General features: G+C 39.5%; 1 protein-coding gene across 2 annotated transcripts; it reads right to left on the reverse strand.

Moving 5' to 3' along the window:
• Window positions 1–1,506: 1,506 nt before the first annotated feature.
• prox2 (prospero homeobox 2) lies at window positions 1,507–14,267 on the reverse strand. Of its 2 annotated transcripts, none has more exons than XM_031730991.2 (6): window positions 14,192–14,267; window positions 10,434–10,592; window positions 7,363–8,971; window positions 5,528–5,635; window positions 3,971–4,165; window positions 1,507–2,284 (listed from the first exon to the last, which is right to left on the reverse strand). In XM_031730991.2, the coding sequence occupies exons 3-6, from the start codon at window positions 8,911–8,913 to the stop codon at window positions 2,117–2,119; spliced, it is 2,022 nt and encodes a 673-aa protein (XP_031586851.2). In that variant the 5' UTR covers window positions 8,914–8,971; window positions 10,434–10,592; window positions 14,192–14,267; the 3' UTR covers window positions 1,507–2,116. The 2 variants fall into 2 exon arrangements, with proteins under 2 accessions (XP_031586851.2, XP_039459117.1); XM_039603183.1 differs by having other exon boundaries at window positions 10,434–10,532; window positions 14,192–14,236.
• Between the last annotated feature and the right edge of the window lie 13 nt (window positions 14,268–14,280).

The following is a 14,280-nucleotide window of genomic DNA, read 5'->3' on the forward strand; positions in this document are numbered from 1 at the left end:
TACAATATACACTTAAAAAGTATTAAACTTACTCTGTTGGAGTTGAATCAGTCAAGTTTGGGTCAAAGCTGAGATGTGTGTGCGATACAGCAGACAATCACTAGATGATGCTGTTACCTTTCTGTGAATACATTGCTCTATCTCTAGGAACTGAGCGATTGGCTCTGATTTTTCTTTGTACTGAAAACAAACATCACATTGCCGAAAATTTCCACGAGGTTCAATCCAAACAAAAAGCATCTGCTCAGCCAGTGTTTTTCTTTTCATTTTATCACGTCCCCATGCCTGTTACTTTCCATTTCATCTTCATTACACAGCGCGGCGTTTTATCTGAGATTCTCTAATACAGAACATAATTTCATATCGCGCCATTTAAGTTGAGGCCTCGTCAGCCGGAGGCAGTTAAACAACTGAAGGTATTTTCTTTGTTTTCTTTCATTATTTCAGAGGTTACCAAGTCTTGTTCAGAAAATGTCACACAACAAATTAATTTGAGCAAAGCACTTTGGTCCAGTCGGAGGCATTTTAATTGAGTTGAGAATGTAAATCAATTTGCTGAAGAAGACTGATCTAATTGAAAAGAAATGTCTATTAAAAGATTAGTGAGGTTTATTGTCTCCAGTCTTTGTCATCAACCAATCCAACTAATGTTTTAATTTCCTTAATGTTATCATTTCTGATGTAATTGGTGCTTGGGTACCTAACAGGTTTTCCAATTAAATGTTTGGTTTTGGGCACTGACATTTGAATCTCACGCAGTGGAGAGAAACACTCAGCCTGCACTTTCGAGCTGTTGTGCATGGTGCGGTCCACCTTTCTTTTTTGAAATGTTTAAAACTTAAATGCATTTTGCAGCCTTCTTCCTAAGAGTTTTACTGATGAAGTTACCTGCAAATATTGAATAATATTATAAAAAAAAATGTCTATTAAAAGCGACACAAAAAGGAGGTGGCGAATTTGGCATTTAATTCCCGCAGTGTGTTTATTAAGCCCGGGGCATCGAGAATAGACAATCTGTGATTTCTGTGACATCACCAACCTGCGTGCGTGCGCGTGGTGTTTGCGATCAGCGTGGTCTGAGTGGATGCCTGGAAGAAAGAGTCAACGGGTTTGTGGAATTTTGCTTTGGTGGCACAACTGCGATATGAGGTCACCTCGGGCATTAGTCATTAGGAGGGAATGCATTGTGGCTGTTTTTAAGACATGGCAGTTGTCCGCATCCGCACAATGAATGCAGGCCTTAGAAAGTTGACTTGAATTGGCTCTGGTGAACAATGTGAACAGCATAGTTTGGGGGGGCATTTAACAGCTGGCTGTTGGATGTGGATTAGAGGCACCTTAGGGGCTCAGTACTGGGCAATGCTGCTTTCACAGGAGGGTTAAACATTTACAACCCCAAATAAAGCGTGTACCTGCTGCTTCTTGTGTCTTCAAATCATGAAAATATGCTCAATATAGTGGAAACTGTACATTAAAAAAGCCATAACACACTAGTTTATATTATAATTTAGTGCATCTTTAATTTCCATCATCATCTAATACAATGTCTGTGACTGAAACATCAGAAAATGATTGTTCTTTACATAACAGGAGTCATACCTTTACACGTGGTAATAAAAAAAACACACATTATTTTCACATGCTTTCTGTCAAGGTAGTAGTTTACAGCATAATTATAATACAATCTGAAACACAGAGTAAGTAAATATACAGTTACAAGACACACAGAGCAACAACAAAACAAAAACAGAAAAATGGAATTTAAACTAATACCAGCATATCGAATGAGTTCCAAAAGGCTCAGGCTACGCTATGAATGAATACACATCTGTCAAACTTTTTACACACCTACAAACTCAAAAAGCTCTCTAAATGTGTCGAGGCAGAATATATAAGAGAACACTACAAAAATCCACAAGAGCATTGCTGTGTGTTGTTTTCAGACAACAGATTCGTAACTCTTAAAATTGTGTGTGCATGTGTGGGGGTGGGGGTACAAATTTCATCTACAGTTCACTTCACTAAGATACACTACAATAAATTATGATATAATACTGCCAAGTGACTAATTTCAAAAATCACCCATTCCTTCACCTGTACATTTCTCCACTTCAGCCTATAAGTAGGAAGACGTCTTGAACTCCTCCGGGACGTCGCTGTCCAGTTTACAGATTACCTTGTATATGGCTTTTTTCCACGATGGGTCTGAATCTTTAGTTGCGGAAATGGCGTTGTAAAACTCGTGCAAGGTAATCTCAGCAACCTCAAGAAACCTATCAGGGACCTGGAAGAGCGAAAGGAAGTGAAAAGTAAGTCTAGTTAAAATCATGCTTAGTGGAGAAATGCTCTTTGTGCAAAGGTGTGTTGCAAATGTGCCAAACCGCCTGCCTTCAGATTTCTCAAAGTCAAAAACATAGCATGAAGAACTGCGGTGCAAACTTTTCAAACACTCAAACTGATGAAAGGCAGCTCTACTCTTTGTTCTCTGCACAAAATACAATAAATGCAATGCTTCAATAATTAACTTTAAATTATGGGCCTCTTTGATTAGCTTTTTGTGTTTTCTTGAACCTTAACTAATTATAGGTTAGCCTTCTTCCCAGGGATTCTTCTCAGCTCACTAAAATAAAGGATTAGTATGAATTTCAATAGGAATATGGCAAGAAGCTGAAATTCGCTCGTATAAACCTTCAGACGAATAAAGATAATTGTGGATAAGTAAAGATTTGGAATGGTTATTGCTGGGGGCAAGAATATGGGACTGATAGGATCTACAAAAACACACCAACAAATAAAGGCTGGATGCAAGTGATACTGGGAGGAAAACTATCCAGCAGTGCAGCACTTGTTTCCCATCCACTGGCCGGTTAGCACAACAGTTGTTGGCATAAGTTATTTTTCTTTCCCCTCATCTCCTGACACAAAAGCATCCCTGGGAAAGGAATGTCTTGGTCCCAAGGTAAAGAAAACGGTCTCATCCCTTTCCCACCAACCGGCCTTCTCCCTCGGAATCCACAGCGTCTTTCTCAGCATTCCGCATCAGTAGCAATCTCTGTCTCGCTCAGGCGTACTGGTCCTCTAATCCCAAGTTGTTTTAGTGGGATTTTGCGGCTTCCTCTTCCCACAGTTTGATAAAGCATCACTCTGGAGTTTAGATAATGGCTGTAAAGGCTGGCCAGCCACAGGTGCAGTGTGACACACAGGTCAGCACACAGACATACATGACTGCAGCCACATGTTGGAGGTCTGACATGGTTACTAATAATAGTTGGTAAATAACGAGTCAGCCCTGGCACTTTAAATTAATTGCTTGACATATTGGGAAATACACATTTTAGTGACGAGTTTGATGAGATTTATATTACCCTTATATCTGTCTGGTAATTACAATGCTACAATCAGCAACTAGTTATCTCAGCCTACTCTGTAAACAAGGGGAACGTCTAGCTTGATGAAAAGTAAAATAAAAATCAGCTAATACCTCTAAAATCACAAATAAAGTTAGGTAGATATATTCTTCACAGAAAAAGTTCAGAATAAGTCATTTCAAGTGTTTCTTGGCCTTGTACGATATCCTCTTTGAGTTTATTGAAACAACTGCACAATATCAAGAAAATGCCTATTCCAGCATCCCAGTAAGTGATAAACTGAACAGTTTGTTAGACTTTGTCAACACTAATATGTTTTTGTTTTAAGCCTAGCATCTGCGCTCCGACAATGTTTTGGAACCACTTAAACTAGAAGTTTCGGAAACTCTGCTGACACAGTTTCACTTTGAATCCTCTGATTGCGTTTTAGTCCAGATGAGCAGAAAACTGGGACTGTAAATGATGACACGGACGTCCGCGTTCACAGGATGAGAGCGCTGCTTCTTTTGACTAAAATACCTCCTCAGCGAAAGCATCAGCAAGATTTGTCAAACAATGCAAACTGGAAAACAAAAGGTCAGTGACTAATAGGTGACACCTACGTGAAAGTCGTTGGCTTTATTGTAGTGCATGTTCAATGCCCGGAAGAGCTCTGAGTCCCTGCTAACTGAGATGTCTTTGACATCTGTGACGCCATCAACGATGGCCTGGCGGGCAAACTTCTCCATCTGGATGTAGTAGAACTCCCTGAAGTTACTGAACCACTTGATCAGCTGAGAGGTGATGCAGCGATTAAACTGGAGGTGGAGAGAAAAGACTTGTTTGACATAATGTAAATTAGACCAATTTCACAGCAAGAGACTGCCCTGCGACGGAAGCTGCAAGCTGAGAAGAAATGCTCCAGCCAATTGACAGCAGCTCAGGGAGAAGTGGCTGTTTTGTTGCTAACTCTGACCTTTGTCCTCCTTGCTTGAGCAGACAAATAAATGCAGATTTCTTGAAATGGAATATATTATTTCAGAATTCAATTACAGAATTCAATAACGAATCTTGATGCTTTTTAATTAAAAAGGTCTGGTGTTTTGGCATTAGCAGCCATTTCCATTATTGACTAAAAAAATGAATTTAGTACCTGTAGGGCAAAATGCCACCTAATAATCTATCACTCGACGGAACATTAATTGCTCCAATCTTTTCCCACCGATGTCCGGGATGAAAAAACATCTGTCGGGGCTCTGTGTTTCTAAACTCAGTCTTGACATTAGTCTTGTTTTTCTATCTTGTCATCCAGAAAGACAGAAAAAAAAATGCCTAAGGGCTGGGCAGGCATCAAAGACGCTTCTTCTCTCTGGTGTGGTGGGTGAGAAAGCGGCGGCATAAGGGCAGAAGGAAGCTTCCCTCTCATTGACTCGGGCTGATAGGATGGAATCAGACATTGGGATTAGGCGCTCTTTTGTTCAGTGCCACTTCCCACCACAGGATTGTAAGCAAGGAGGAGACGTTTGCAGGGCTGCAGCGACAGCATCCTCCCCCCTGACCCCAGGGGTCAGAGCAGATAGAGAGGCATGGGGCCCGCACTGGCTCACAGATCCAGGAGACAAGATAGGAGAGGAAACGGGAGAGAAAGTTGAGAGGAAGCAAGGAAAGGCAGTGAGTATGAGTTTGTGAGGTAAAAAGATGGAAGAAGAGGAGCATAGAGGCTAAATTAAAAATGCTAACACAAAGAAGGAAACAAGAGAAAGAACAAAAAGATGACATGAGACCGAAGCCAGAGCACACAGGATGTTGTGTTTAGGACGAGCTCACCACAGCCTGGTTGCTACCGCATAAGTCTCTTAATACCAACTCTCTGTTGACACTCAATAGCAATGCCTTGCCTACAGAGTCCTTTGTCAGTCCATTTGCTGACTGGAGTGGCTTTTTTTAAAGAGAGAATACCCCCGTATCTCCCTCTGCCCCCAGGACATACTAGTAGCTCAGTGCCTTTGTTTTTTAAGCCCTCTGCGTTTTTGTTTCTCTCCTCCAACACACTGCTGATTGTTTCTGCCCCAAACACACACTGACAAGTAGATACCAGGAAGTTAAACAAAGGGCAAACCTTCCATAAATTGTTCGACATGTTAAGATATTTGTGTACGTGTACATATAACAAAAATTACCTTAACATCAGGGAAGAAGGTTTTCAGCACGTTGGAGCTGGGGTAGCGGGTGTAGAAGAACATGAGCTTCGCCTTCTTCAGATGACTCGGGGTGAGGCCCTCCTGGATGTTCACGTTAATGTTAAGGGAAAAAAACAACAACTGAGAACTATACAGCACAGCATACAGTCCCGTGCAAAGTGAGAGGAGGCCAGAGTATTGTGTTGCCTCAATCTTCAGCTAAATTGAATTTCACTAAAGAACAGCTTGGCATTAACTAGCGAGTCAATAATGACCCTAACATGTGCTTATTGGCAAAACAGAATTACGAATTAGATTAGGGATTTTTAATTAGAGCGTGAAGCACTTCATGCCTGGCAGTTAAGACAGCTTGTTGTGAAATGTTTTGAAAAAAGGAGACGATTTTCAGATATAATTGAGTTGATTTAAAGGCGGCTTATGCTGCTGCGTGTTGTGAAAAGCCACGAAAATCAAAAAAAATTATTTTAAACAGCTTAAAATAATAAAATACAATAATTTAAAGGAGTAAACAGTTTAACATGTAACAACATTTACTTTAATTAACACATTCAAAATTAATAATTGAAATTTTCTTTTTAGGTTTTCGCCCCCCTCCCATGGCAATATAAAGGTGCTCTGGATCATTTCCTCTGTAGTCCACCATTTCGCCTTCGGTCATAATATTTCCTTATCAGGTCATCGCACTACACATTTATTAGGGAATCCTACCTTTGAAATATGGAAGTTTGATAAAAGATTTATGTGGTATTGTTCAAAGAGAAGCAGAGCTCTTTACACTGTAAAGATAAAGCAACTCCTGACAGGATCCACACAGTATTCATCTCTAATGCCCCGACAAGACAATCACAACACTTGTGGGATTTTTGTTTTTTAGGATTATTTACTTGTTAATGAGCAGCAAAAAATTAAATTACTTTATTTTGTCTTAGGAAAAGAAAAATGAATATACACATTATTTTAATAGCATGAATTGTGCATGCTGATGACCTGAAAAATGCATATAGTTTTCAGACAATACCCATTTTTCTTTTTCCCATAAGAAAAAAACCCCAAAACTTGATTTTCTTTGAGTTCCTGTGAGGTACAAATACTGTTATCTTACACTCAATTTCAATCATGTATGTTCTGACAAAGGTATCCAACAACAAATGCTCAAGACAAGAGCTCAAGTGTTATGGTTTGGAAGCACTTGTGGTTTCCACCAGCACTCAGATGTGACCTTTTAGATGCACCCCTATCACTCTGATGATGGAGAAATAGATCCTGCACCTTTTCAAGTCTGAAAAAACCACGCTTCCTGAAACAGAAACCGATGCTTTCTCTGCCTTTGAAAAATTGGCTTTTGTTCCTGGCAATTCTTATCAAAGCCTTGTATTCCTTTTTATTTGTCTTTTTCTAGACTTAAAGTCATTACTCTGCTCAGATTAAAGAAGATGCTATAATTTTCTATGGGGTTAGTGAGATCAAAGAAAAAATTCTCCTTGAAGTTTGTTACTGGAACTGCTCATGCTGCAATGAGCCTCAACCGAGCATTGTTCAAATGGAGAAGCTGAAATATGTGGAGTTTGTATAAAAGAGAAGGTAAATATGGTTTATATATATGAAATTATCAAACATAATCTGCGCTGCGAGAGTCAGGTTTTCGCTTCAAATTTTGTTTGTGCAGAAAAAAGAAAAAGAGAAAGTCTTAAATGAATACATTTGATATTGCTAGACTTTAAATCTGCATATGTTAAAAATGAACATCATAAAGGTGATTATGTTTATAGATACAGATGCCATTCTGACTCAGCTGTTAGCGAGTGAAAGGATATGTTTAGAGACATATACGGGTTTCTGTCAGCCATGCCCTGCAGTTCACCGCACTCGATCTTGACGTGAGGGAGACACAGGTTGTCGACCGTCACCCCCCCAAGGGAGGAGGGACGAGCGTGATGGCCGAGGTGGCTGGATGTGACCTTGGATCTCATAGCAATGGTCTCCCAAGGCAGGTCGACTGAGTCTGGGGAGGTTCTGTCCATAGACGGCGGCAGGCAGGGGAGACCCCCGAAGTTGGAATGTGGCCCATATTTGAGAAGATGCTCGAGGATGTGGCTGTCGTGCAGAGGGGTACTGTAGCTGAACTGAAAGGGTGCCTGGTGCACAGGGTAGGGTCTCTTCACTGTAGGGGTGACGGAGCTCATAGGTGGCACCGCAGGCTTCCGTACCACCAGTGACAGCGCCTCGGTCTGGTCCTGTGGGCTGTGAGCCTCAGAGCTTTCGTAGTATTCTAACGACCGGGATTTTATCCCGACTCCCTCCGCCTGGGAGTGGTCGAGGGCAGAGCTGGCTTGCTGGCTCTTCCTCTCTGCACCTGTGCTAATTTGCATCTCTGGTGACGAGCAAATGCGCTGCTGAGGGGACAGATCGAGCCCCTTGGAGGACACATTCTTGAACACCCGGTCCACACAATCACTAACAGCCCTGGTGAGCTCCTGCTTCAGTGTTTCCTGTAGGTTCTGACTTTCTCTTTGCTGTACCAGATAATCAGCTACTTTAATACGGTCCTTACACTCTGCAGCCACCCTGTTATTTTTCCTCTCAAAGTCATCTTCACCGCTTATGTAATGTGACTCTGTGCTTTCTCCCAGGATGTCACGCTCAACGCCAACTTCGGTCTCATCTCTGTCATATTCAGCTTCTTCCTGGTGGTAAACTTGAAGGAACTTTTCCTGGAGGTGGCGCAGGAGTCGCTGCATGCTGTGGAGCTGTTCTTTCAGCTTGTGGCACTCCTCATCCTTGGTGTTGCAGTTATCACTGCTGCTGCTTCCAGGCTTTCTGCTCACCTGCGCTGCGGCGCTGTGTTCCTGATGCTGAGGCAGCCTCTGCTTGCGTTTGTTCTCCCTGTATGCTTCTCTGGCCTCTCTGGTGTCTCTCGCCTCATTTTCAGACCTCTCACTTTCTCCATGCTGTCTGCTGTTGGGAGAGCCAACCATGACTCTGATAATGTTCTCCACTCTGGCCCTCTTGGCCTGCAGATGATCGGACATTGCATGCTCTCCCTCTGGGCTGGCTCCTGTAGGGGCGTGACCGCTGGGCGATGCAGCTTCAACAGTGCTGTCCTTTGAGGAGACGCTGCTCTGGTCCTCCTGGCCGCAGTCAGCGGCAGCAGAGCTGGAGAGGTAGAAAGGGCTTTCATCTAGTGCCCTCTTGCTGTGGATTGTCTTACGGAGGAGTTGGGAAATGATGGATCCGTTTGAGTACGAGGCCAGAGGCTCATCGTACATGTTTCGGTGGAAGCACGGCAGCATGACATCAGCTTTGTCATCCTCTATGCAGCCTTCGCTCGAGCTGTGCATGCTTTGGTCAGGAAGACTGAGGTTCATGGTCTCTATCGGGCTTTACAGTACACACTGATGAATAAGATACGTAATACACAAGAATCTGAAAAGACAGAAATTCAGACAATAAATTATAAATAATAACAACATGTCTACCTCTTTACTGTCGTTAAATCCTATGTGTGACCTTTTTTATATTAGCCTATGTGTTTATAAAAATACTTACCTAATACTTTTAAATGCTATTTTCTGGACACTGGGAAACTAAACATGCCTAGTAATGCTGTGGAATTATGACTATCTATCTATTATCTATTTATGTTTTCAATAGAATATATAAATGTGTGAAGAAAGCAGATAAATGAAAAGGTACATAACAAGTAATGCTTTAATTCGGTCTAAAACTTGATATTATAATTGTGATTGTGAAAGCAACTATATCACTATCACATCGACAGAAAAACAAGGAGACCGATGTTATTTTCATATCTTCAGTTAAGGAAAAAACAACAACAACAACAACAACAACACCCATACATGCTGAGCTTATATAAAGGAGCATATTCTTTTATACCCTTTCAGCTTTGGATTGTAATAATGGTTGACACAAAGGTTAAAAAAATTGTGATAAAATCATGAAAGGTTACATTCAGGTCATGAGAGCAAAGCACTATGCAAAAGAAAGAGCTCTGTCTATACATTATTCACAAGAGAAACTACTCTGAAAATGTCTTTCTCCTTCTGATTTCACTCTAAGGAATAACAAAGATCATCAGTGCCGGTGAAAACAAAAAAGCTCAGGGGGTGGACACTGGCTTTAGCCACGTTTTGTCATAAAATGCTTATAAGCCACAAATTAATCAAATCAATTCAAAAAATGTTAATAGGGATAAAAACCAAATTGATGGTTTCAAGGAGAGCAGGTTGAACTTTATATGTTCAAGTCAGGAAGTCCCACCTGTGTCTGTTTCTTACTTTTTATATGTGTTCACTGCAGTGTGGCAAATTAAATAGATACATAAATGAATAAATAAAAATAAAAATTACACACTAAAAATCTTGGGAGTAATTTCTGTATTTCCTTTCCTCACAACTATTTTTTACAGCTTCTACAATATAATGTAGCTGCAGTCCAACTGCTTGCTGTGCAAATTGTGATTTCGCTAATGCGCACTGCGTAAAAAAGGAGCATGCACTTGCAGTTTAGATTCATTTTAAAATTTCAAATTCATCTAGATAAATCTATAACAGATTAGAGTACTTGTCTATAGCCTTTTTAAATAACATAACACCCACAAGAAAACACTCGTGAAACATTCTCTAGACAATAAATAAACACTCAATTAGTCGATCAAGACCTTCAAGATTAAAACCATAAAACACGCATTTATTAGCTGTAATGTGTGTGAGAGAGTGACTATTATTAAGATTATTAAGTTATTAAAAAACAAACCCCCACTAAACTTGAAGCAAAGTGAGCTGCAGGCATGCGTTTTCACACTTGTAGGGTTGTGCAGCTAAACCACGGTTCGCAGACGGAGTGAGCGGCGGTGATGGGACCTTACCTGTTGCGCTGCGTCGCTGGTGTCGAGCTGCTGGCCTGCGCAGACTGTGAGTTGGATAGGAGAGTGCAGGAGAGTCGATGCGATGAGAAGCAAACTGAGCTGGGGCGTGGCCACATGAAAGCAAAGATAGTCCAGTCAGTCCCACTAAAAAAAAAGGCCCTGCAAAGGAGGAACCACAGCAGTAATGTTGTATAGTTTTCACTTCTCCTTATGCTTTATGCTTTTAAAATACTGTTTCATGGCATTAGGGAAACATTTATTTTCAAGTTTAAAAGCAGCGAGGCCCTCTGGGTAAAACATCGTTCATTTTGCGTGGTCTGTGTACACATATTTGATATGTTGATATTTTTGGAGTCAGTCTTTCACTTTGTTTCACTACTTTAATATTTTTAGGTGGTGTTATGCCACAATATTGTTTGCCAAACTGTGATAGTGTTGCACTTATATTCATAAACATAACTTTAAAGTGTTCAGACATACATCTAAAGAAGTTCGATGTATGAATAAGTGGCCTTTATTGGCCTATGTATGCTTTCATTTTTGCCCTTTTTGTACTGATTTAAAAACGTTTTTCCTTACAGAACATAATTCAAAACAGAAGAGGAGAAAAAGTACTTTAGGTAATATAGAAATGTTGCTATTGTATAGTTTGCCGAGCAGAACGGACTTCTTTTGTTTACAGTACCCTGCAGCACCTATAGCAGAGCAGGTCTAAACATCACAGCTGAGCAGATGATGATGAGACACTGCTCCAGTGTCAGCATAAATTCATAAATAATAAAATACATTTTCCCCTAAAAACATCAATTTTTTTCATTCTAAAATCAAAGTGTTTGGTATTTGGTATCTGTGTTATTAATATTATTATTATTAGTAGTAGTAATATAGTAGTCGTGATGTGCAATGAAAGCACTTGAGCTGGTTACACAACACCCCCACCCTTAACATCCAAATGTTTTATTTCATCATTATGTTTAATTACAGTGCAGGTTGTGGCAAGTTTAAAGACCCAGACGTAGTCTGATTTTTCTATTTTTTTAAGTGTATCACCTACCTGATGAGCTCTAAAACAGTGAAATTGTGAAATGACTGTGCAGGGATATTTCTTTACCAGCTGTCAAGGAATGAATTTGCTCAGAAAAACTTTCACACTCACGGAGCAATATTAGAAGCCATCTTACTCCTGCTATGAAAGTAACAGGGCCTAAAGGTAAGTTTTAAGAATCAGTGCTGGTTAATTGAGTAGACTGCTTCATTTTCTCATTTGCATATCCATTTAATATTTCTATGTGTTGCATTGACAGGATCGGTCAAGATATGGCACACAGACTGTATGTGATCACAGCGCATACAGTCATAGTAAAAGGGAGGCACAACCTCTTTCAGTTATCAGGGTATAATGACAAAAAAACATCTGGTGCTCGTCAGGTAAATACAACCTCAGGTCAATGACAAGTGACATATTAGACCACGTCATTATTTATCTGACAAAAATTAAGGCAAAATGCAGAGGCAGTGTGTGAAAAGTCTTATTGCTTCCACGGGAATTAACAGGGTAAGTAGCAGCCGGGTGCTGCTAATCAAATGCATTTGATTAATTGATCATCAGCAAGTGTGAGCACCTCTATAAAAGAAGTGGTTTCGGTAAAGTGCAGTTCTGGAGCAGTCAGATCTAGTAACACTATGCCATAGAGGAAAGCATCAAACATCATTCTATCCCATCATTCAAAAACTTGTTGAACCACTTTGGTAGACATAATGGGTAATCATTTTCTATTACGTCTTGTGGTTTGTTCAAATGCAGTTTTGGAAACCTGAGACAATCTGTCATGTTCTTTTTAAAGAAAAGAGGCCTTGTTCAGTGCTTTTTACGCCATTCATTTTAACATTTAGCATGCTAACTGAAGGCTTTAGTATCTGAGATGTAGCTCTTGGGTTATTTGCAGTTTCTCTGACATTTGCACAAAATAACCTTGGGATGAATTTACTGGGATGTCTGCTCATGGAAAGACAGGTGGGTATCTTCAGTGTTTTCCACTTGGAAACACTCTTTCTCACTGCAGAATGGATGAACTTCAAATTATTTGGAAATGACCTCATAACCTTTGCATTTGGTTAGTCACACCTAGATGCTAACCGAGTGCATGCACAAGGATGTACTTAGCTTTTCACATGCTACTTTTGCATTTTAGCTGAATTTTTTGCCAAATAAATAATAACACAGTCTAAAAAGAAATGCTTTGTTGTTCATCTGAGGCTGTATTTACCTAATTTTGAGACCTGATAAGGGCCAGATGTTTTTTAATTATGCACTGATATGTAAAACTGTCTCATTTCAGAAGAAATCTCTAGAGAGGAAGTGTTGTAGCAAAGCACTAGAAGAAGAAGGCTGGATGATTAACAAGTACTTCAATGGTTTTGTCCATTGCAGTAATTGAGTTTACTTACCTTCACTGAAATAAATCTAAGGGTTTTGACACTTAGTTTGCTGCAAAGACTCTGTATTGATATATTGATATGATATTTTTGAATCAACTGAGCCCGGTGGGCTTCTGCTACAGCTGCTGATCATTTCAGAAAAGGTACAGAGAGATGGTATCTAGTCAACATAAAGGAAACATGGGTCTATCCATGTTGCTTTCCACCTACCTTCAGATATGCCAGTGAAGCATCGCAAATTACAAGCATTTTCAAGCTTGACGATACTTACCTTTTCACCTAGCATCCTCACATATATCATCATTTGTAAGAATAAGACAAGTTCTATGTGCAGAAAATTTAATGCAACTTAATAATTATATTCTAATTTAATCAATTATGTTGATTAAATTAGGTCATTTTGATTCATTTTTTTCTTTAAATGACATGGATGCTTCAGTTATTATACATATCTGTTTGCATGTCAAACAATGCAGCGGAAAATGCAAATATTTTCATAAATCCTTTGCAATAATGTTCAGGTAGAGATAAAAAAGTTCACAGTGTAAAGCTCTGACACTGAGGACCTAATTTCAACCCCAGAGTTTGCCATAATCTGATAACTACATAACTGTATACTTTTAATATACGGTTAACATATTATTTTAATGTGTCATTTGGAGAAGGCAGTCATGCTATACTGCTGTTCAATGATAAACATGACAGTTAAAAATAAAATCTTATGATAACATTGTGTACATAGTTATACACTCACTTTAAGTGCATATACTCACATTTTAGGTGTCAAATTAATAAATAATCATAGTCAATAATTTGACTGATGGGCTTTAAATTCTCTTTTGTTTCCATTTTTATACATACTGCATCAATATTCTTATTGTAACTTATTTTGGCCATGATATCAGACTATTGAAAACCTGGTATCACATAAACTCTTATGCAGTTATTACTGCAAGTCACACTACAGTCACTGTGAGTTTACTCACTGACTAGACACCCATGTAATGCCAAAAAAAAGAAACTCCACTGAAAAGTGTGTTTCAAACAGAATGGGCCTAAAACGACGGTGAATCTATTACAAGTAAACTAAAACTGTGGCAAATAGATGTCACACATGATGCAGGCCTTTATAAATGAACATAAGCCTCAACCTCTCAATGTTTTATTTTTACTAAACAAATTAACGCATTTGTCTTTAAATTCAAACGTCGTTAAAATCTTGAGGATAAAGAAGAAAACAGGAGAAGAACAGTGCAAATGTTTAATATTTTAAGTTAACTACACATTTAAATATTTAACAAAAATTATCTGTACCTTACCTTATTTTATTCAGTTCTATATTACTATTTCCGCGTTTACTTTGATACTTGTTGGCTGCCTGCGGGTGTATTAATGGGTGTACCCTGCG

The sequence above is a fragment of the Oreochromis aureus genome, linkage group 19 (genome assembly GCF_013358895.1).
Source record: "Oreochromis aureus strain Israel breed Guangdong linkage group 19, ZZ_aureus, whole genome shotgun sequence".
Lineage (NCBI taxonomy): Eukaryota > Metazoa > Chordata > Actinopteri > Cichliformes > Cichlidae > Oreochromis > Oreochromis aureus.

Coding starts and splice junctions, on each gene's coding strand:
- prox2 (XM_031730991.2), bottom strand. CDS start 8,913: ATGAACCTCAGTCTTCCTGACCAAAGCATGCACAGCTCGAGCGAAGGC. Junction 5,636..7,362: donor ACCCGTATATGTCTCTAAAC/ATATCCTTTCAC, acceptor ATTAACGTGAAC/ATCCAGGAGGGCCTCACCCC. Junction 4,166..5,527: donor CCTTCTTCCCTGATGTTAAG/GTAATTTTTGTT, acceptor CTCCACCTCCAG/TTTAATCGCTGCATCACCTC.